Source organism: Bombina bombina, chromosome 1, assembly GCF_027579735.1.
Source record: "Bombina bombina isolate aBomBom1 chromosome 1, aBomBom1.pri, whole genome shotgun sequence".
In the NCBI taxonomy this organism is placed as follows: domain Eukaryota; kingdom Metazoa; phylum Chordata; class Amphibia; order Anura; family Bombinatoridae; genus Bombina; species Bombina bombina.
The window spans coordinates 460,054,713-460,079,209 of record NC_069499.1 but is presented as its reverse complement, the minus strand read 5'-3'; the positions used below and the strand labels follow the sequence as shown (position 1 = coordinate 460,079,209).

At 39.8% G+C, this 24,497-nt stretch overlaps 1 protein-coding gene across 1 annotated transcript in view; it reads left to right on the top strand.

The window, feature by feature from the left end:
• The window catches only part of CIR1 (corepressor interacting with RBPJ, CIR1), a 440,401-nt gene extending 416,329 nt beyond the window's left edge, over positions 1 to 24,072 (top strand). The window contains exon 9 of the mRNA XM_053698458.1: positions 23,176 to 24,072. Within this exon, the coding sequence (XP_053554433.1) occupies positions 23,176 to 24,034 (859 nt within the window). The 3' untranslated portion in view covers positions 24,035 to 24,072. The remainder of the gene's footprint in view (positions 1 to 23,175) is intronic.
• The last annotated feature ends 425 nt before the right edge of the window (positions 24,073 to 24,497 follow it).

Genomic DNA, 24,497 nt, shown 5'->3' with positions numbered 1-24,497 from the left:
TGTTAGGTCGGTGACCTGTCTGAGGTGAAGAGGGGAGGGTGTTCCAGGTTTTGGCTGCTTGATAAGAGAAGGACCTGCCACCAGCAGTGGTCTTTCTTATGCGGGGGATGAGCTAGAGGGCTTGGTTGGCTGATCGCAGTTGCCTGGTGGGGGTGTAGAAGGTGACACGGTGGTTTAGGTATTCAGGGCCGATGTTGTGGAGGGACTTGAAAGCGTGAGTGAGAAGCTTGAAGGTGATCCTTTTGTTGATGGGGAGCCAGTGTAGTTCTTGTAGGTGTTTTGTGATAGGGCATTGGCGACGGATGTTGAGGATAAGTCTGGCGGGGGCGTTCTAGACTCGTTGGAGTCTCTTTTGGAGCTTGATGGTGGATCCGGCGTAGAGCGCGTTGCCATAGTCTAGTCTGCTGCTGACCAGTGCGTGGGTTGTAGTTTGTCTGGTGGGATCCATCTGAAGATTTTTTGTAGTAGGTGGAGCGTTTGGAAGCCTGCCGAGGAGACGGCGTTGACTTGTCGGTTCATGGATAGTGATGAGTCTAGGATGAAGCCTAGGTTTCGTGCATGGTCCGTGGGGATTGGAGGGGGTCCGAGGGCTGTGGGCCACCAGGAGTTGTTCCAGGCTGAGTTTTCGGGTCCAAGGAGGAGTATTTCTGTTTTTTCTGCATTCAGTTTGAGGCAGTTATTCATCCAGGAGGCGATTTCTGTGAGCCCTTCGTGGACGTTTCTCTTGGCGGTGGTGGGCTCTCTTGTGAGAGAGATGATTAGCTGAGTATCGCCTGCGTAGGAGATGATGTTGAGGTTGTGGTATCGGGCGATGGCTGCCAGGGGCGCCATGTAGATGTTGAAGAGTGTTGGACTGAGTGAAGAGCCTTGTGGAACCCCGCAGTTTATTCCTGTGGGCTTGGAGACGAAGGGAGGGAGTAAGACTTTCTGGGTTCAACCGGTGAGGAAGGAGGTGATCCATTCCAGGGCCTTATCTCGGATGCCGGATTCATGGAGTCTTGAGCAGAGGGTGTGATGAGAAACAGTGTCAAATGCAGCTGAGAGATCTAGGAGGATGAGGGTGGCGGTTTCTCCTCGGTCGAGCAGGGCACAGATGTCATCCGTGGCGGCGAGGAAGGCGGTTTCGGTGCTGTGGTTGCTCCTGAAACCGGATTGGGGGGGGTCTAGTGTGTGGTTGGCCTCTATGTGCTCAATGAGTTGTGCGTTGATGGCTTTTTCGCTGATTTTAGCTGGGAAGGGGAGCAGGTAGATGGGGCGGTAGTTTTTGGGGTCCTTAGGGTCTGCTGTGGGTTTTTTCAAGAGGGGCCTCAGATCCGCGTGCTTCCATTCTTCCGGAAAGGTGCCTGTCTCGAGGGAGCAGTTAATGGTGCGGCAGAGTACTGGGGCGATGATGTCGTCTGCTCTGTTGAATATGTGGTGGGGGCATGGGTCTGAGGGTGCTCCGGAGTGGATGGATTTCATGGTTCTGAGGGTGTCTTCGGTGGTGAGAGGGTTCCAGAGGGTCTGATGATGTTGTGGTGGGTCTGAGGGGTGAAACTGTTGTAAATGTCGGCAATCTTGCGGTGGAATATGGTTATTATATCTCTCTCCAGAATTCCGGGAAATGCCCAGCATGTATTTTTTTGTAATACATATTCTGTTTTATTCAGTGGTCTAATTAATTCCATTTGAACATTATTGGGCAATGAGTTAAGAAGGGGGAGCCATTTCTTAAAGAACAATTTTTATTTTAAACATTTTTATTGAGGAATTGCATATTACAGTGGTTTGAAACACCAGGATATCAAAAAGAAAAAAAGAAAATAAATATATAAGAAAATAAGTAAAGAAATACAAAGATTATACCTTCAGCAGTATAGAAAACAATCTGGTGTTCTATTAGGTTATTTTCCTCTTTTTAGTCCCTTTTCGACATATTATGGACCCCTCTTGGATCCATTCATACAATATATAGGAAACATGTAGGGATAATTAGTTACAAACATAACATACATAAAAACTGGTTGAATAGTAAAACTACATTTGCCGAACCTTATCAACAGGAAGATTGAAGATAGAGTGTTTCATTAGAGAGGATGGTTGGCTTCTGATGATATGTAAACTTAACTGGGGTTATATCTGACAGGACCTTATAGGGAAATTATCATGGGGGGGCTATAAGAGGCTTATGCCTGAGGCAAAGAGCAAGTTAATAGTCGAGGACCCTGAGTGTAAGTGAGGGAGAGAGGTCAAGGCTTTAAATATAGCTAGAGGTGCGATGCTAAGTCATGTGACATCCTGGCCGTCAGCAACACAGCTAATTATACAACAAGGTTGGCCAACCCCTCTTGCTACCCAGACTTCCCCTATGTCAGAGAGTAATGTCATTAAGATCATAATGTGTTCCCCTATATTACGGTAGAGACCTCTGCTGACGGTGCCCACATATTACACAAGTGCACATGTAAAATCATCCTCCAACATATTATCCTCATAATGTGATACCCCTAAAACAATAAGCAACAAGCAGTCAACGGGGCATCTGAACTAAACTTATACACAGCGCTACTACTTTATATGATAAAACAGGCTGATATTTTTGTTCAGTAAGGCTCTCAGCCATTATCAAAACACCAGTGTGCCCATACCAACATCGTCACATAGCAATGAACGTGCTGTGCATTTATATAGTTGGGACGATGTCTCCGAGTCCCAGATAAACATAGAAGTAGTCCGGTGGCTATCAGGTGGGTCTATTACCCCGCCGTCCGCTCGTGCTGCAGAACATAATAGTGTCCATAATTTTGTGTCCACAGCGGTCTGTAGTGGGGGGGTGCAAATGTGTTTCCCCATATTAAACAGCAGGGTCACTTGGTGCTGTGGTGACTCCGCTATATGGTGCAGGGTAATAGGCAAGAGAGCCGACTCATCGGATCGCTGACATTGTAGATCAGGCTGATACCTGCTTGAAGAGCTCCTGAAATTAGATAGCGGTTCACGATCTTTGCGCTTTGGTGGTGAAGTATGTGTGCATGGGATCATCTTGTTTGACATCGTCTGCAGGGAGCGATATTCCCCCTTAGACAGAGCGCTGGCGTTTTCCTTGTAGTAAATAATTTGTAAGTTTTCGTCGCCATCTGCATCTGCTAGACTAGGATGTTGTTTTGTTATAATGGCAGATGTCTCAGTCTGGTGCCTTGTATCCTCCTCTGTCACTTGTAGTCTGTGCATTAGATTATCGTAGGGTGCAGACTCCATGAGCCGGCGCATAAGGGATACAAGTTTTACCGGTATGTCTTCCCAGAACTCTGGGTTGTCTACTCTCGCCATGAGTTGTTTATTTACCCTTTCAGAGGTCCTGCCAAAGTAGAACTTTGCCAAGTAGTTTGTCGGCACTCAGTCCAGTGTTGTGGGTTGTAGAGACACAGTAAGTCAGTTTGTTCTGACAGCACTGTTCACCCGGCTCTACCCGGGGGGGGAGGTGAATGCCTAGGAAAAGTAGGCCTCCGGTATCATGTAAACAGCTGAAAACAGGAAAATATAATGCCCCGACAGTCGGTACTTTGTGGTGTTTAGATGATATAATTTTTTCTTGCTGTTTAAGGATAATAACCGGCGGGTTATTAAGGTTTCCTCTGGAGCCCACAGAAAATGCGTCCTATCCAGAACACAGCTCGGACACGCCCCAAAGAATAATTTTAATTGGGAATTAGAGTGCTGTTGAGTCGTATATTGTTCCATTGTACTAAAATATTATTTTAACGTGCGCTAATTTTGTCTGATAAATCGATTTCCATTTTTTTTTTAAGATTAAGTTCCTGACCACTAGTATGATTGTATTAATCAGATCATAATTTGTATGCTGCTCAGAATACTTAACTAAGAAGAAAACTTGGTATTCTTTAATCTCTTCTTCTTCTATTTTCAGTATTTCTTTAAGCCAATAATTAATCCGAAACCAAAGTTGTAAGATCTTAGAGCACCTCCAAAAATAGTGGACCAAATCTGCCATATCTGTTTTGCATTTAGGGCATGTTTGCTTAACTTTATTCCATTTATTTAATGCATTAATTGTTATGTAGGCTTTATTTATCAATTTTAAATGTGATTCATGCCAGCTAGTAGGAACCCAGGTTCCATTTATTAGTTTTAAACTGTCTTGTATCCATATATCCTCTATGCTCCTGTAGTCTTTCTGCCATTTCACCTTAATATCTTCTATTTGTTTATTATCTAACCGGGTGTTAATCAATTTATATAGATTAGATATGGAGTATATCCCTGCTTTATTTAGCTTAATTCTCCCACCTAGCTCTCCACTTGACCAATCAGGGCTATAGTGTGTAATACGCTTATTAATAAAGTGTCTGATTTGCAAGCAAAAAAGTAATTCCTATGCAATCCAAAATAATTTGCTATATTTTGAAAGTATGACCCTTAAATCAAGTGTTAACTGTTTGCTCTTCCAGCTCTTAAACACACCTTGCGAGGTATCTGGACAAAGCTCTGGATTTCCTAATAGCAACTAATAGCGTTAAAAATTCTGTACAAAACGGGTTTATCTTAATTCCTATTGCATATTTTTGCCATGCTGTCACTATATTTATAAAGGAGGTACATTTCTTAATCCTTTTAGGCATTTTGTTTTTATGGCAATGTAATATAGCTTTCAGATCATAGGGGGCCATCAGCTTAGTTTCACATTGCAGAAATGTAGAATATTCTTTCTCAGTGATCCAGTCTATCGCTATTTTTATCAGGGTAACATAGTTATATTGTTTAATGTTAGGAAGTGCTAGGCCTCCTTAGAATGCATTAATTTATTGAGCTTTCTTATTCCCCTAAATGAACTTTGTACAGAATTGGTTAAGTCTGATGATATCTTTTTGTTTTAAGAGAATAGGCATGTTTTGTAGCAGATACAATACTTTTGGGAATATAATCGTTTTAATGAGCATTACTCGCAGAATTAGCCCTATCGGTAACTGTCCCCAGTCCTCCAATTTCCTTTTACAATCTCTAAATACTTTTGGAAAGTTTAAATCGTACCAATCTGTAGGCTTCGCTGACGATACAATTACCAAATATTTTATCGGCTTCACCTCTTTGAATGGGTGATTTACTACCCGTCTAGTGTGTTGCTTTAGCCATAATAATTCTGATTTCTCTAGATTGACTTTGTACGCTGATATATCACTAAACCATTGCATGTCTATAAGTAATTTGGGCAGAGACTCTTTTAAATTACTTAAGTAGATCAGCAAATCATCTGCGTATGACGTTTTAAAATTCTGTCCACCTACTGTTGCCTTAATAGTATAGCCAGTGGTTCAATTGACAAATTAAAGAGAAGGCGGGATAAGGGGTATCCTTGCCTCGTTCCTCTATAAAGTGTGAATCTATCTGTTAGCATTCCATTAATTATAATAGCTGATATAGATCTAGTAAAGTTACCATAGAAACCAAATTCCCCTAGTGATGTCATTAGATGTTCCCAGTTAACGCTTTTTCGGCGTCTATTGATATTGCCGCTTCCAACATATCTCCCTCTTGTCTATTTTTTTTTTTTTTTTGTTCGCAAAAGACTCAATAATTAACATAGTTTTGCGGATATTTTTAGCTAAGTTTCTACCAGGCATAAAGCCTGACTGATTCTCCTGTATTAAGGCGCTCAGATTTGGTTTCAGCCGATTGGCAATGATCGAAGCTAATAGTTTATAGTCAAAATTCAATAACGATATTGGTCTATATGATACTGTTTTTCAGTGTCTTTCCCCTCCTTCAATATATGTTGGATGCGGCGAAGTTCTTGGAACATCTATTCCCTTCACAATAATACGAGTTAAGTAGTTTATATAGAGTTGGGGAGATTTGTTCACTTAGAATTCTATAGAATTCTACTGGGAGGGTGTCAGGACCCGGCGCTTTATTTGTTTTAGCCTTTTTTATTCCTTCCAGAATTTTTGAATTGTTACTGGTTCGTTTAGCTGCTCTATTATTTCCTGTGTCAATTTAGGAGTTCTTACTTTATTCCAGAATGTTTTTTGAGCTTCTGGATCCGGATTTTCTACTGTGTATAAGCCCTGGAAGAAGTTCAGGAATATCTTGTTTATATCTTCACTGTGTGTATATCTATTAGAACAGCACTTAACTGCTGTGATGTAGGTATTAGACCTATTTTTCCTAATTCTATCCAGATACTTTGCAGATCTACCCATGAAACCCCCATACCTTGCTTTTAGCCGTTTCTCTTCCTGTATCATATTTTGTTTCAGAAATATATCCCGCTGTGCTTTCATATTCATATACCTATCCCAGTTATTCTTGGTTTGGTGTGACTAGTATGCGTTATAACTATTTCTCTTGTTAAGTGTATCCAGTCCACGGATCATCCATTACTTGTGGGATATTCTCCTTCCCAACAGGAAGTTGCAAGAGGATCACCCACAGCAGAGCTGCTTTATAGCTCCTCCCCGCACTGCCATATCCAGTCATTCTCTTGCAACTCTCAACAAAGATGGAGGTCGTAAGAGGACTGTGGTGTTTTATACTTAGTTTATTTCTTCAATCAAAAGTTTGTTATTTTTAAATGGTACCGGAGTGTACTGTTTATCTCAGGCAGTATTTAGAAGAAGAATCTGCCTGCGTTTTCTATTATCTTAGCAGAAGTAACTAAGATCCTTTGCTGTTCTCACATATTCTGAGGAGTGAGGTAACTTCAGAGGGGGAATGGCGTGCAGGTTTTCCTGCAATAAGGTATGTGCAGTTAATATTTTCTAGGGATGGAATTTGCTAGAAAATGCTGCTGATACCGAAGTAATGTAAGTAAAGCCTTAAATGCAGTGATAGCGACTGGTATCAGGCTTATTAATAGAGATACATACTCTTATAAAAGTGTATTTTTAAACGTTTGCTGGCATGTTTAATAGTTTTTTATATATGTTTGGTGATAAAACTTATTGGGGCCTAGTTTTTTCCACATGGCTGGCTTGAATTTTGCCTAGAAACAGTTCCCTGAGGCTTTCCACTGTTGTAATATGAGTGGGAGGGGCCTATTTTAGCGCTTTTTTGCGCAGCAAAAATTACAGACACAGACATCCAGCTTCTTCCTGCATGATCCAGGACTTCTCTGAAGGGCTCAAAAGGCTTCAAAAGTCGTATTGAGGGAGGTAAAAAGCCACAGTAGAGCTGTGGCATTTGTTGTGACTGTTTAAAAAACGTTTTTGCCATTTGTTATTCCGTTTTTGGTATTAAGGGGTTAATCATCCATTTGCAAGTGGGTGCAATGCTCTGCTAACTTATTACATACACTGTAAAAATTTCATTAGTGTAACTGCCTTTTTTCACTGTTATTTCAAATTTGGACAAAATTTGTGTTTTTTAAAGGCGCAGTAACGTTTTTTTATATTGCTTGTAAACTTGTTTTAAAGTGTTTTCCAAGCTTGCTAGTCTCATTGCTAGTCTGTTTAAACATGTCTGACACAGAGGAACCTACTTGTTCATTATGTTTGAAAGCCATGGTGGAGCCCCATAGGAGAATGTGTACTAAATGTATTGATTTCACCTTAAACAGTAAAGATCAGTCTTTATCTATAAAAGAATTATCACCAGAGGGTTCTGTCGAGGGGGAAGTTATGCCGACTAACTCTCCCCACGTGTCAGACCCTTCGCCTCCCGCTCAGGGGACGCACGCTAATATGGCGCCAATTACATCAGGGACGCCCATAGCGATTACCTTGCAGGACATGGCTGCAGCATGAATAATACCCTGTCAGAGGTATTATCTAGATTGCTTGAATTAAGAGGGAAGCGCGATAGCTCTGGGGTTAGGAGAGATACAGAGCGCGCAAATGCTGTAAGAGCCATGTCTGATACTGCGTCACAGTATTAGTTATGATTGTCTTATATGTGTGCGCCTGTGTGCAAACACTGGCTTAATATCTACCAAATGACAATAACTAAAACTATTTATTCAGATGACTTGGGGTATCTGATTTTTATGTGAAGTATTATCTACCACCAGCGCATAGATTTTTAGTTGTTTAATCATAAATGCTGCGTCACAGTATGCAGAACATGAGGACGGAGAGCTTCAGTCTGTGGGTGACATCTCTGACTCGGGGAAACCTGATTCAGAGATTTCTAATTTTAAATTTAAGCTTGAAAACCTCCGTGTATTGCTTGGGGAGGTATTAGCTGCTCTGAATGACTGTAACACAGTTGCAATTCCAGAGAAATTGTGTAGGCTGGATAGATACTATGCGGTGCCGGTGTGTACTGATGTTTTTCCTATACCTAAAAGGCTTACAGAAATTATTAGCAAGGAGTGGGATAGACCCGGTGTGCCCTTTTCCCCACCTCCTATATTTAGAAAAATGTTTCCAATAGACGCCACTACACGGGACTTATGGCAGACTGTCCCTAAGGTGGAGGGAGCAGTTTCTACTTTAGCAAAGCGTACCACTATCCCGGTTGAGGACAGTTGTTCTTTTTCAGATCCAATGGATAAAAAATTGGAGGGTTACCTTAAGAAAATGTTTATTCGACAAGGTTTTATTTTACAGCCCCTTGCATGCATTGCACCTGTCACTGCTGCGACGGTATTCTGGTTTGAGGCCCTGGAAGAGGCCATCCATACAGCTCCATTGAATTGAAATTATTGACAAGCTTAGAAAGCTTAAGCTAGCTAACTCATTTGTTTCTGACGCCATTGTTCATTTGACTAAACTAACGGCTAAGAATTCCGGATTCGCCATCCAGGCGCGTAGGGCGCTATGGCTTAAATCCTGGTCAGCTGACGTGACTTCAAAGTCTAAATTACTCAACATTCCTTTCAAGGGGCAGACCTTATTCGGGCCTGGCTTGAAGGAAATTATTGCTGACATTACTGGAGGCAAGGGTCATACCCTTCCTCAGGACAGGGCCAAATCAAAGGCCAAACAGTCTAATTTTCGTGCCTTTCGAAATTTCAAGGCAGGAACAGCATCAACTTCCTCCGCTTCAAAACAAGAGGGAACTGTTGCTCATTCCAGACAGGCCTGGAAACCTAACCAGTCCTGGAACAAGGGCAAACATGCCAGAAAGCCTGCTGCTGCCCCCAAGACAGCATGAAGGAACGGCCCCCTATCCGGAAACGGATCTAGTAGGGGGCAGACTTTCTCTCTTCGCCCAGGCGTGGGCAAGAGATGTTCAGGATCCCTGGGCGTTGGAGATCATATCTCAGGGATATCTTCTGGACTTCAAAGCTTCTCCTCCACAAGGGAGATTTCATCTTTCAAGGTTATCAGCAAACCAGATAAAGAAAGAGGCATTCCTAAGCTGTGTGCAAGACCTCCTAGTAATGGGAGTGATCCATCCAGTTCCGCGGACGGAACAAGGACAGGGTTTTTATTCAAATCTGTTTGTGGTTCCCAAGAAAGAGGGAACCTTCAGACCAATCTTGGATCTAAAGATCTTAAACAAATTCCTCAGAGTTCCATCATTCAAAATGGAAACTATTCGGACCATCCTACCCATGATCCAAGAGGGTCAGTACATGACCACAGTGGACTTAAAGGATGCGTAACTTCACATACCGATTCACAAAGATCATCATCGGTTCCTAAGGTTTGCCTTTCTAGACAGGCTTTACCAATTTGTAGCTATTCCCTTCGGGTTGGCCACAGCCCGAGAATTTTTACAAAGGTTCTGGGCTCACTTCTGGTGGTTCTAAGACCGCGAGGCATAGCGGTGGCTCTTTATCTAGACGACATCCTGATACAGGCGTCAAGCTTTCAAATTGCCAAGTCTCATACAGAGATGGTTCTGGCATTTCTGAGGTCGCATGGGTGGAAAGTGAACGTGGAAAAGAGTTCTCTATCCCCACTTACAAGAGTCTCCTTCCTAGGGACTCTTATAGATTCTGTAGAGATGAAAATTTACCTGACGGAGTCCAGGTTATCAAAACTTCTAAATGCTTGCTGTGTCCTTCATTCCATTCCACGCCCGTCAGTGGCTCAGTGCATGGAAGTAATCGGCTTAATGGTAGTGGCAATGGACATAGTGCCATTTGCGCGCCTGCATCTCAGACCGCTGCATTTATGCATGCTAAGTCAGTGGAATGGGGATTACTCAGATTTGTCCCCTCTACTAAATCTGGATCAAGAGACCAGAGATTCTCTTCTCTGGTGGCTATCTCAGGTCCTTCTGTACAAGGGTATGACCTTCCGCAGGCCAGATTGGACGATTGTAACAACAGATGCCAGCCTTCTAGGTTGGGGTGCAGTCTGGAACTCCCTGAAGGCTCAGAGATCGTGGACTCAGGAGGAGAAACTCCTCCCAATAAATATTCTGGAGTTAAGACCAATATTCAATGCTCTTCTAGCTTGGCCTCAGTTAGCAACCCTGAGGTTCATCAGATTTCAGTCGGACAACATCACGACTGTGGCTTACATCAACCATCAAGGGGGAACCAGGAGTTCCCTAGCGATGTTAGAAGTCTCAAAGATAATTCGCTGGGCAGAGTCTCACTCTTGCCACCTGTCAGCGATCCACATCTCAGGCTTAGAGAACTGGGAGGCGGATTTTCTAAGTCGTCAGACTTTTCATCCGGGGGAGTGGGAACTCCATCCGGAGGTATTTGCTCAACTGGTCCATCGTTGGGGCAAACCAGAACTGGATCTCATGGCATCTCGCCAGAACGCCAAGCTTCCTTGTTACGGATCCAGGTCCAGAGACCCGGGAGCGACGCTGATAGATGCTCTATCAGCTCCTTGGTTCTTCAACCTGGCTTATGTGTTTCCACCGTTTCCTCTGCTCCCTCGACTGATTGCCAAAATCAAACAGGAGAGAGCATCAGTGATTCTGATAGCGCCTGCGTGGCCACGCAGGACCTGGTATGCAGACCTAGTGGACATGTCATCTCTTCCACCATGGACTCTGCCTCTGAGGCAGGACCTTCTAATACAAGGTCCTTTCAATCATCCAAATCTAATTTCTCTGACTGACTGCATGGAGATTGAACGCTTGATTCTATCAAGGCGTGGCTTCTCCGAGTCAGTCATTGATACCTTAATACAGGCACGAAAGCCTGTCACCAGGAAAATCTACCATAAGATATGGCGTAAATATCTTTATTGGTGTGAATCCAAGAGTTACTCATGGAGTAAGGTTAGGATTCCTAGGATATTGTCCTTTCTCCAAGAGGGTTTGGACAAAGGCTTATCAGCTAGTTCTTTAAAGGGACAGATCTCTGCTCTGTCTATTCTTTTACACAAACGTCTGGCAGAGGTTCCAGACGTCCAGGCATTTTTTCAGGCTTTGGTTAGGATTAAGTCTGTGTTTAAAACTGTTGCTTCCCTGTGGAGCTTAAACTTGGTTCTTAAAGTTCTTCAGGGAGTTCCGTTTGAACCCCTTCATTCCATTGATATTAAACTTTTATCTTGGAAAGTTCTGTTTTTGATGGCTATTTCCTCGGCTTGAAGAGTCTCTGAGTTATCTGCCTTACAATGTGATTCTCCTTATCTGATCTTTCATTCAGACAAGGTAGTTCTGCGTACCAAACCTGGGTTTTTACCTCAGGTGGTTTCTATCAGGAATATCAATCAAGAGATTGTTGTTCCATCATTGTGTGGATTAGAGTCTAGGGAGCGCCTCACAATGGGCCGGGATATATCTGAATAACGTTAATGTGACTGTGAAAAAGTTTTAACAAATTTATTCATACAAACACGATAAAAGGTATTTAAAATTGCAATCAGCATGATTGCAATTTTAAATACCTTTTATCGTGTTTGTATGAATAAATTTGTTAAAACTTTTTCACAGTCACATTAACGTTATTCAGATATATCCCGGCCCATTGTGAGGCGCTCCCTAGACTCTAATCCACACTATTTTATATCTGTAGACAAACTAGGTGTCTTGCTCTTTCTGGGGAGCTAGTAGGATATAGAGGAGACGCTGTGAGGAACACAACATATTCTAGTTCCATCATTGTGTCCTAATCCTTCAAAGAAGGAACGTCTTTTGCACAATCTGGACGTAGTCCGTGCCTTGAAGTTTTACTTTCAGGCTACTAAAGATTTTTGTCAAACATCTGCCCTGTTTGTCGTTTACTCTGGACAGAGGAGAGGTCAAAAAGCTTCGGCAACCTCTCTCTCCTTTTGGCTTCGGAGCATTACACGCTTAGCCTATGAGACTGCTGGACAGCAGCCCCCTGAAAGGATTACAGCTCATTCTACTAGAGCTGTGGCTTCCACCTGGGCCTTTAAAAATGAGGCCTCTGTTGAACAGATTTGCAAGGCTGCGACTTAGTCTTCGCTTCACACCTTTTCAAAATTTTACAAATTTGATACTTTTGCTTCTTCGGAGGCTGTTTTTGGGAGAAAGGTTCTACAGGCATTGGTTGCTTCCGTTTAAGTTCCTGCCTTGTCCCTCCCATCATCCGTGTACTTTAGCTTTGGTATTGGTATCCCACAAGTAATGGATGATCCGTGGACTGGATACACTTAACAAGAGAAAACATAATTTATGCTTACCTGATAAATGTATTTCTCTTGTAGTGTATCCAGTCCACGGCCCGCCCTGTCCTTTTAAGGCAGGTCTAAATTTTAATTAAACTACAGTCACCACTGCACCCTATGGTTTCTCCTTTCTCGGCTTGTTTCGGTCGAATGACTGGATATGGCAGTGAGGGGAGGAGCTATATAGCAGCTCTGCTGTGGGTGATCCTCTTGCAACTTCCTGTTGGGAAGGAGAATATCCCACAAGTAATGGATGATCCGTGGACTGGATACACTACAAGAGAAATAAATTTATCAGGTAAGCATAAATTATGTTTTTTAACACTATTAGATAATTTTTGTTAATATTTTTTCTTCACCCGGTAAAGGTAGCTTTTAATCTCCCCCGCAAAACTGCTTTCCCTGCTTCCCAATATATCTCAACCTTATCCCTATATGGCGTATTAAAGTTATCAAACTCCAACCATTTAAGCTTTAGCCCAGCCTGAAATTTTTCATTATCAACTAGATATTTTGGGAAGTAATTATTATTCAATTGAGGTCTCTGTCCATTTCTAACTTTAATATGTAAAGATATAATTGCATGATCTGATATGAGAATGTCTTAGATATCAGCTTCTATATTTGATCCAACCATATTATCAGAGATTAATAACATGTCAATACTTGACATTGCCTGATGTCCTTTTGAGATGCAAGTAAAAGATTTAGTGTCTGGGTTCTGTATGCGCCATATACCTTTTCCCCCCAACTTATTACAAAATCTACGAAGGATATAGTTTTTCCCTTCCCTATGTTTTGTACTCCTACTCAATCTATCACTATTAGGCATTAGGGTTAAGTTTAGGTCCCCACCTATTATTATGTTTCCTTTATTATATTTCATTAATTTAACTGCTAATACATCCCAAAACTTAGTATCCATATATATATATATCCATACATATATATACACACACATATATAATTATATATATAGTGTATAATGAATTCACTTTATGATAAGAACTTGTAGGCTTATGTTTATACAAAGATGCTGTGTGTAAAGTGACAGGAGACAGCATTTACTACCTATATAATGAATTATGTTCCTTTGGAAAAGTTTATGAGTACTTTTTATACTTGTATCTCTATTAAAGGCTATGGACTTTTGTTTGGTAAAGATTGATGCAAACTTCCGTGTCGCCGGAAGTTGCGTCATTTTTGACGTTCTTTTGCGCCAAAAAATGTCGGCGTTCCGGACGTGGCGTCATTTTTGGCGCCAGAAGCATTTAGGCGCCAAATAATGTGGGCGTCTTATTTGGCGCTAAAAAAATATGGGCGTCGCTTTTGTCTCCACATTATTTAAGTCTCATTATTTATTGCTTCTGGTTGCTAGAAGCTTGTTCACTGGCATTTTTTCCCATTCCTGAAACTGTCATTTAAGGAATTTGATCAATTTTGCTTTATATGTTGTTTTTTCTCTTACATATTGCAAGATGTCTCACGTTGCATCTGAGTCAGAAGATACTTCAGGAAAATCGCTGTCTGGTGCTGGAACTACCAAAGCTAAGTGTATCTGCTGTAAACTTTTGGTAGCTATTCCTCCAGCTGTTGTTTGTAATTGTCATGACAAACTTGTTAATGCAGATAATATTTCCTTTAGTAATGTACCATTACCTGTTGCAGTTCCATCAACATCTAATGTTCAGAATGTTCCTGATAGCATAAGAGATTTTGTTTCTGAATCCATCAAGAAGGCTATGTCTGTTATTCCTCCTTCTAGTAAACATAAAAAATCTTTTAAAACTTCTCTTTATACAGATGAATTTTTAAATGAACATCATCATTCTGATTCTAATGACTCTTCTGGTTCAGAGGATTCTGTCTCAGAGATTGATGCTGATAAATCTTCATATTTATTTAAAATGGAATTTATTCGTTCTTTACTTAAAGAAGTACTAATTGCTTTAGAAATTGAGGATTCTGGTCCTCTTGATACTAAATCTAAACGTTTAGATAAGGTCTTTAAATCTCCTGTGGTTATTCCAGAAGTTTTTCCTGTTCCTGGTGCTATTTCTGAAGTAATTTCCAGAGAATGGAATAATTTGGGTAATTCATTTACTCCTTCTAAACGTTTTAAGCAATTATATCCTGTGCCGTCTGACAGATTAGAATTTTGGGACAAAATCCCTAAAGTTGATGGGGCTATTTCTACCCTTGCTAAACGTACTACTATTCCTACGTCAGATGGTACTTCCTTTAAGGATCCTTTAGATAGGAAAATTGAATCCTTTCTAAGAAAAGCTTATCTGTGTTCAGGTAATCTTCTTAGACCTGCTATATCATTGGCTGATGTTGCTGCAGCTTCAACTTTTTGGTTGGAAACTTTAGCGCAACAAGTAACAGATCATGATTCTCATAACATTATTATTCTTCTTCAACATGCTAATAATTTTATCTGTGATGCCATTTTTGATATTATCAGAGTTGATGTCAGGTTTATGTCTCTAGCTATTTTAGCTAGAAGAGCTTTATGGCTTAAAACTTGGAATGCTGATATGTCTTCTAAATCAACTCTACTTTCCATTTCTTTCCAGGGTAACAAATTATTTGGTTCTCAGTTGGATTCTATTATCTCAACTGTTACTGGTGGGAAAGGAACTTTTTTACCACAGGATAAAAAATCTAAGGGTAAAAACAGGGCTAATAATCGTTTTCGTTCCTTTCGTTTCAACAAAGAACAAAAGCCTGATCCTTCATCCTCAGGAGCAGTTTCAGTTTGGAAACCATCTCCAGTCTGGAATAAATCCAAGCCTTCTAGAAAAGCAAAGCCAGCTTCTAAGTCCACATGAAGGTGCGGCCCTCATTCCAGCTCAGCTTGTAGGGGGCAGGTTACGTTTTTTCAAAGAAATTTGGATCAATTCTGTTCACAATCTTTGGATTCAGAACATTGTTTCAGAAGGGTACAGAATTGGTTTCAAGATAAGACCTCCTGCAAAGAGATTTTTTCTTTCCCGTGTCCCAGTAAATCCAGTGAAAGCTCAAGCATTTCTGAAATGTGTTTCAGATCTAGAGTTGGCTGGAGTAATTATGCCAGTTCCAGTTCTGGAACAGGGGATGGGGTTTTATTCAAATCTCTTCATTGTACCAAAGAAGGAGAATTCCTTCAGACCAGTTCTGGATCTAAAAATATTGAATCGTTATGTAAGGATACCAACGTTCAAAATGGTAACTGTAAGGACTATCTTGCCTTTTGTTCAGCAAGGGCATTATATGTCCACAATAGATTTACAGGATGCATATCTGCATATTCCGATTCATCCAGATCATTATCAGTTCCTGAGATTCTCTTTTCTGGACAAGCATTACCAGTTTGTGGCTCTGCCGTTTGGCCTAGCTACAGCTCCAAGAATTTTTACAAAGGTTCTCGGTGGCCTTCTGTCTGTAATCAGAGAACAGGGTATTGTGGTATTTCCTTATTTGGACGATATCTTGGTACTTGCTCAGTCTTTACATTTAGCAGAATCTCATACGAATCGACTTGTGTTGTTTCTTCAAGATCATGGTTGGAGGATCAATTCACTAAAGTTCATTGATTCCTCAGACAAGGGTAACCTTTCTGGGTTTCCAGATAGATTCAGTGTCCATGACTCTGTCTTTGACAGACAAGAGACGTCTAAAATTGATTTCAGCTTGTCGAAACCTTCAGTCACAATCATTCCCTTGGGTAGCCTTATGCATGGAAATTCTAGGTCTTATGACTGCTGCATCGGACGCGATCCCCTTTGCTCGTTTTCACATGCGACCTCTTCAGCTCTGTATGCTGAATCAATGGTGCAGGGATTACACAAAGATATCTCAATTAATATCTTTAAAACCGATTGTACGACACTCTCTAACGTGGTGGACAGATCACCATCGTTTAATTCAGGGGGCTTCTTTTGTTCTTCCGACCTGGACTGTAATTTCAACAGATGCAAGTCTCACAGGTTGGGGAGCTCTGACGGCACAAGGAGTTTGGGAATGTCAGGAGGTGAGATTACCGATCAATATTTTGGAACTCCGTGCAATTTTCAGAGCTCTTCAGTCTTGGCCTCTTCTGAAGAGAGAATCGTTCATTTGTTTTCAGACAGACAATGTCACAACTGTGGCATACATCAATCATCAAGGAGGGACTCACAGTCCTCTGGCTATGAAAGAAGTATCTCAAATTCTGGTTTGGGCGGAATTCAGCTCCTGTCTAATCTCTGCGGTTCATATCCCAGGTATAGACAATTGGGAAGCGGATTATCTCAGTCGCCAAACGTTGCATCCGGGCGAATGGTCTCTTCACCCAGAGGTATTTCTTCAGATTGTTCAAATGTGGGAGCTTCCAGAAATAGATCTGATGGCGTCTCATCTAAACAAGAAACTTCCCAGGTATCTGTCCAGATCCTGGGATCCTCAGGCGGAAGCAGTGGATGCATTATCACTTCTTTGGAAGTATCATCCTGCCTATATCTTTCCGCCTCTAGTTCTTCTTCCAAGAGTAATCTCCAAGATTCTGAAGGATTGCTTGTTTGTTCTGCTGGTAGCTCCGGCATGGCCTCACAGGTTTTGGTATGCGGATCTTGTCCGGATGGCCTCTTGCCATCCGTGGACTCTTCCGCTAAGACCAGACCTTCTGTCGCAAGGTCCTTTTTTCCATCAGGATCTCAAATCCTTAAATTTAAAGGTATGGAGATTGAACGCTTGATTCTTGGTCAAAGAGGTTTCTCTGACTCTGTGATTAATACTATGTTACAGGCTCGTAAATCTGTATCCAGAGAGATATATTATAGAGTCTGGAAGACTTATATTTCTTGGTGTCTTTCTCATCATTTTTCTTGGCATTCTTTTAGAATTCCGAGAATTTTACAGTTTCTTCAGGATGGTTTAGATAAAGATTTATCCACAAGTTCTTTGAAAGGACAAATCTCTGCTCTTTCTGTTCTTTTTCACAGAAAGATTGCTAATCTTCCTGATATTCATTGTTTTGTACAAGCTTTGGTTCGTATAAAACCTGTCATTAAGTCAATTTCTCCTCCTTAGAGTTTGAATTTGGTTCTGGGGGCTCTTCAAGCTCCTCCGTTTGAACCTATGCATTCATTGGACATTAAATTACTTTCTTGGAAAGTTTTGTTCCTTTTGGCGATCTCTTCTGCCAGAAGAGTCTCTGAATTATCTGCTCTTTCTTGTGAGTCTCCTTTTCTGATTTTTTATCAGGATAAGGCGGTGTTGCGAACTTCTTTTGAATTTTTTCCTAAGGTTGTGAATTCCAAAAACATTAGTAGAGAAATTGTGGTTCCTTCATTATGTCCTAATCCTAAGAATTCTAAGGAGAAATCGTTGCATTCTTTGGATGTTGTTAGAGCTTTGAAATATTATGTTGAAGCTACTAAGTCTTTCCGAAAGACTTCTAGTCTATTTGTTATCTTTTCCGGTTCTAGAAAAGGCCAGAAAGCTTCTGCCATTTCTTTGGCATCTTGGTTGAAATCTTTAATTCATCATGCCTATGTCGAGTCGGGTAAAACTCCGCCTCAAAGGATTACAACTCATTCTACTAGGTCAGTTTCTACTTCCTTGAAATTAATTTCCTGTGTGCATACTGTTACATGTAACACAACTCAAACATTTGAAGCACCCATTCTTCTTTTTGAGCCATGATTGTTTTTCCCTCAATGGGGAGATGTCAGTTTTCATAAGGGAATCTCGTAAACTTCGTCCTCTTCTGTATGATAATCTTGGTGCCCTCCACTGTTTGAATGGTAAGCTGTTATCTGATTCAATAATCTTCCACTCATCTTTGATGGCTCTCAAGATCCGATACTGATCTTGTGAATATGTTGTGACAAAGGTCATTTGTTTTTCAGCCTCATTATTAAAGGCCCTGGCCTCCTCCTGGTTGATCTGATCACAGGTAGCTTGCAATTCCTTTCTCTTATATCCTCTTTGTATGAATCTCTCTGTCATCTCAGTCAGCTGAATCTGACATAATTCACCATCAGTGTTATTTCTCCTGACTCTCTGATATTGAGCTTTGGGTATATTCTTAATAAGTGATGGTTGATGACAACTTCTGGCATGTAGCACCATGTTACGATCAGTGCTCTTCCTGTAGAGCATGGTGCCTAATGAGCCACCTTTCTTGAACACTCTCACGTCCAGATAGTCTACGGTGTCTCTACTGGCCACATATTGGAACCTAATGGTACTTTCCAATGTATTGAGTGTCTGTACCCATTGCCTAAAAGACTCTTCATCACCTCTCCAAATGAGGTACTTAATTTTCCGGTGTTTGCTATATCTGGAAACTCTATTTATTGATTTGAATTGTGCCGTCTCAAAATTTGGGGGAGTGTTGTAGCAGGGTGACGTCATTTACCCTTGAGCCTATCAGCGCTGCTGGATTAACCAGCCACTGGAGTTTGGCATGGGGGTGTGTGTTGGAGCACCTATCAGGATTGGTGATGACGTTGCGTTTATGCTCCGTGTTGTTGTGGCATCCTTATGTAGTGGCGATCGGGCTGCGTGATGAGGGTGCGGATATGTGCTTTACAAGTAGATATATAGAATTATGCACCAGGTCAATGATCTAGTCGCTAAACATGAAACTCAGTGTGTGTACGCTTTTCTTTTCTTTTATTGCTATACCACAATTGCTCCTATGAATGGGGAGAGGCATTTTTCACGCTTGGCCTATTAGAGTATGAGGGGTGTGTTCTCATATGTTATGTTGATATTAGTTCTCAGCGGTGATCTGATCCCATTGTTTATATTATACCTAATGCGGTTTAAAATCCCTTTGATAGATGCACGGATAACTCACAGCATGAGGAGTATTGTGATTCTATGAGTAGATGACCCTTATATGCACATTTGACAGAATTGTTGTGACTATGCACTAGAACCTATCAATGGTGAGGGGTGTTTACCTTGTGAAGTGGTAGAATCAATTTTGTGCACTTGTATGGAGGGGTGAATCTCCGATATTTATTATTTGAATCTGCACTAAAATGCTTTTGCAATTTGATCTGTGTGATCAGAGTTCACTTAGATATATGATGATTACACAACACTAATACAGATATTTATGTTGATATTTTGTGACACTTTTACACATTTACAACTACACATTTGTTCGTTATCACTTATCCATACTTTATTTTGGTTTGGTCTTTAGTTTTTTGCACACGCTTACCTGTGATTGGTGGCAACATAGGGGAGGGTCTGATGGGCCTATTTAAGTTTGATTTTTGCACTGTTTGTTTGTCAGAAGAAGGGACAGCTTTGGTCCCGAAACGTCACTACAATAAATTTTGTTTTTGTTGTCAGAAGCCCAGAGAGTGCTTGAAATTATATATATAAAAATAGTACCAATTCGTATTGCCAAGCACTCAATCCGTTTTCTTCTAAATACTACCCGGGTTCTAACCTTGGTATCTCCAATACAGTCAAAGCAATCATGGAATGGCACTCACAGGTCATTAAAAAAAAATGTTATCACATCAGTTAAAGGGACAGTCAAGTCCAAAAAAAACTTTCATGATTTAAATAGGGCATGCAATTTTAAACAACTTCCCAATTTACTTTTATCACCAATTTTGCTTTGTTCTCTTGGTATTCTTAGTTGAAAGCTAAACCTAGGCGGTTCATATGCTAATTTCTTAGACCTTGAAGACTGCCTCTAATCTGAATACATTTTGACCACTAGAGGGCATTAGTTCACATGTTTCATATAGATAACATTGAGCTCATGCACGTAAAGTGACCTAGGAGTGAGCACTGATTGGCTAAACTGCATGTCTGTCAAAAGATCTGAAATAAGGGGGCAGTCAGCAGAGGCTTAGATACAAGATAATTACAGAGGTAAAACGTGCATTATTATAACTGTGTTAGATATGCAAAACTGGAGAATGGGTAATAAAGGGATTATCTTTCTTTTTAAACAACAAAAATTCTGGTGTTGACTGTCCCTTTAATATCAAGATGTTGACGTTTCAGCTTTACATAAAGCATTTTTCAAGACAAAATAATTTACAAAACTTTGTTTCCCAATGTTGTACACATTCCCACATAAAGATGTTTTTCTTATCATTAGATGGTTGTAACATAATGTGACTATATACAAATATTCACTATATTTGGAAATGGACCGTTGTGATATAAATGCGGTAAGGATACCATAAAGCAAATATATATCATGTTTATGTATATTTTAGCTACAATATTAATATTGTTTCTGGGGAAAATATAAATTAACACAATTTCAACCATTTTGATCCATCTAAAGTAGTTCTTTAGTTTAACCAGATTTAGGATCTTTACTTCCAATACATAAACTATAGAATTATTATTTTGTAAAAGTTTCAGATACTCGTGTTTTTAAAGCAACAAAGAGAGCCCAGATGGCATAGATTAGTAGACCATCAAAAACGTTTAGCTGTTCTCAATGATTTACAAAAACTTACTCCAAATTATATCTTAAAGGGACAGTATACACTCATTTTCATATAACTGCATGTAATAGACACTACTATAAAGAATAAGATGCACAGATACTGATGTAAAAATCCAGTATAAAACTGTTTAAAAACTTACTTAGAAGCTGTCAGTTTGGCTCTGTTGAAAAGGTAGTTGGAAAGCCCACTGCAAGTGGGAAATAAGACACTCCCCCCTCCCCCTTCTTTTGCATATGAAAAGACCCTTTACACAAACAGGAGCAAGCTGGAGAAGGTATCTGACGGTATTCAAATAAAACTTTGGGGCTTGGTTAGGAGTCTGAAAATCAGAGCAATGTTATTTAAAAATAAGCAAAATTATACATTTAAAAAAAAAAAACTAACTTTATGGGCTTTATAAATAGATAATCTACAAAACATTTATGAAAATGAATGTATAATGGCCCTTTTAATAACCATTATGTGACCCGTGTCAACAATTTTAAACTTTTCTTCCAAAAGATGCCTGCGTCAATACACCGGAGCTTGCTAGATTTAAGCTGAATGTGCATACGAGTCTCAGAGCATGTCATATTTACAATGGCAGTTTAAACAATGTAGCGACTCATTCATAGATTTTTTAAAAATTATCACGTTGTGAAAAACACTTTGACAAGAAAGTCTCGTTTTTTTCATGGGTAAAGTTACAACGTTTAATTTATGCTCACCAAGTGGCTTCTATGCCGCACTTCCATTTTGGTATATATATATATATCCCAACGCTCTTGATTAAGCACACCAACGAAAGGCTAATAACACCTGTCTTGCAGGCTAAAGGGGTGTGATATCCTATTTTTAGCATAACATTTCTTTAACTATCCCCTTAAATTACGTCGTGGGTATTGCAATATTCACACCCTTTTAGCCTGCAAGACAGGTGTATATTTGTTGGTGTGCTTAACAGGGTGAATACGCCGACTCTTTCTCTATCTATCTATCTATATATATATATATATATATATATATATATATATATATAAGCAGGTATTGTAAAATGTCACCTGTGCATGCTTGCATAAAGATTAGTTTTTTATGAACTTGCAAATAGAACTTTGTTATAATGCAACTTTTATTTTTGGATATTAGGAGTGAAATATTTCCAAACCAAACTAGGAATAATATAAACCTTAATGTGTATCGCCTAATCAAGTTTCCTTGACTAAAAATTCTATTAATTCTCCATAAAAAGTGTCTTGTCACTTGGTAATAAATACTGATACACTTTAGAGTTGGGTTTATCGGGTTTTGGATAGCAAATAAAACTGCCAAATTTCAGACAAATTAATTTTTTCACTCATTGTCATTCAACAATTTTTAAAGTATACAGTTAAACATACTGTAGCTAATCTACAAATATGTTAAGCTGCACTATGTTAATACATTTAGTTTTTTTGCTGCTGCAACTTTTGACTAGTATCCTCTATTTAAAAACTTCATTATTACAATAGTTTATTTTAGACATGTGCATTCGGATCTTTTGTTAGGATCCCAATGCAGAAGAATGCAGCCGCTTGTGATATTCGGCTATTCTCTGAGCTGGATTTCTTGTGAAAGTGCAATAAAACAAGATCTGTGCAAATCCAGAACTTAGTGTGTTGAACTTTTACAAGAATAAATCCTGCTCCGAAAAATAGCCGAATGCCACGAGCGGCTGACTTCTTCTGCCTTCAGATCCTAAAGAAGGATCCAAATGCACATGTCTAGTTAAAGGGACACTCAAGTCAAAATTAAACTTTGTGATTCAGATAGAGCATGCAATTTTAAACAACTTTCCAATTTACTTCCATTAACAAAATGTGCACAGTCTTTTTATATTTACACTTTTTGAGTCACCAGCTCCTACTGAGCATGTGCAAGAATTCACAGAATATATGTATATGCATTTGTGATTGGCTGATGGCTGTCACATGATACAGGAGGAGTGGAAATAGACAGAAATTTGCAATTTATTTTTTTTAAAAATCTACTCATTTGAAGTTCAGACTAAGTGCTATTGCATTGTCTTATCATGCATTTGTTGATTATGCAAATCTATTGTATTGACTGCTCCTTTAATTTAGTTTTATTGTAATTTTAAAGATTTTTAGATAATTGGGAAGAATTTTGAGAAATGTAATTAAAGTATTTCAATTGAAAGCTAAGAGCTTTTTCATACATATAATTACATAACACTGTTCTCTTCTTTTAAATAGAAAGCTTGATCGACTTGAAAAGAAGAAAAAGAAAAAAGCAAAGAAAAAAAAACTTAAAAACAAGAAAAGTAAGCACAAGAAGCAGAAACGCAGTAGACATAATAGCAGCTCCTCCAGTGATTCATCAGCTAGTAGCAGCAGTGAATCGGAAGAAGAAAAGCACAAGAAGAAGGCAAAAAGAGAAAAATCTTCAAGTGATTCTGATGATAGTAATAGTGATTGCAAAGACAAAAAATCTCCTAGCAAGGGTAAATGGTCTAAAGAATCCACCAGCTCAATTAAAGAAGTGCATGAAAAGTCTTTAAATTACCTGAAAAAAAATGAAAGGTATAAAAGTGAGGATTGTAATAGCAGTCGAGGTAAGCCAGAGAAAAGTTATAAATCTCAGAAGTGTAGATCTGTAAGCCCATACGATGAGGATTCTAGAAACAGGAACAGTAGCACAAGTAGAAATGATAAAAAAGAAAAGGAATACTCAAGTCAACTAAGCGACAAGGTGATGAATAATGAAAGGAGGAGCAGGAGCCAGGACAGAGAGGGAAGAAAAAAGAGGAGGAGCAGGAGCCGTGACAGATTGAAGAGGAGCAGGAGCCGTGACAGATTGAAGAGGAGCAGGAGCCGTGACAGATTGAAGAGGAGCAGGAGCCGTGACAGATTGAAGAGGAGCAGGAGCCGGGACAGAGAGAAGAGGAGCAGGAGCCGGGACAGGGAGAAGAGGAGCAGGAGCCGGGACAGGGAGAAGAGGAGCAGGAGCCCTGACAGAGAGAAGAGGAGCAGGAGTCGGGACAGAGAGAAGAGGAGCAGGAGCAGGGACAGAGAGCGAAGAAACAGGAGCCTGGACAGAGAGAAGAGGAAATAGTAATAAATGTGTTTTTAAATAAACTGCATTATTAAATCCTTCCGCTTCCAACTGAATTGTTTGTTGGTTAGTTTATCATTTTTTTTTAAATCAAATTTTTCATCTTGTTTCAATAAATAATCCCCTTTTTTGCTTATATTAAAAGGTTTGCAAAAATGTATTTTTAATGCATGCAAATTCAGAACTATAGCTTGTTTTCTTAAGATCTTTTGAATGCATATACACCCAACACTATTACAGCTAGAGGTTCCATTTGATACACTTGGATAGCATTGTGAGGAAGCTTAGAGTTGTCAGTGGACTATGGAATTAATCTCGCTCTATGTATATATGTGATCGCTTTGTTAATAGTTAGTGTAAGATTAAAACGTATACATCTTTTTGTTATTGTACAAAAATGTTTTGATCATTTGTTCAGATTGGTCTTAAATCTTTTTTTAAATCTTGATAAATGTATATATCG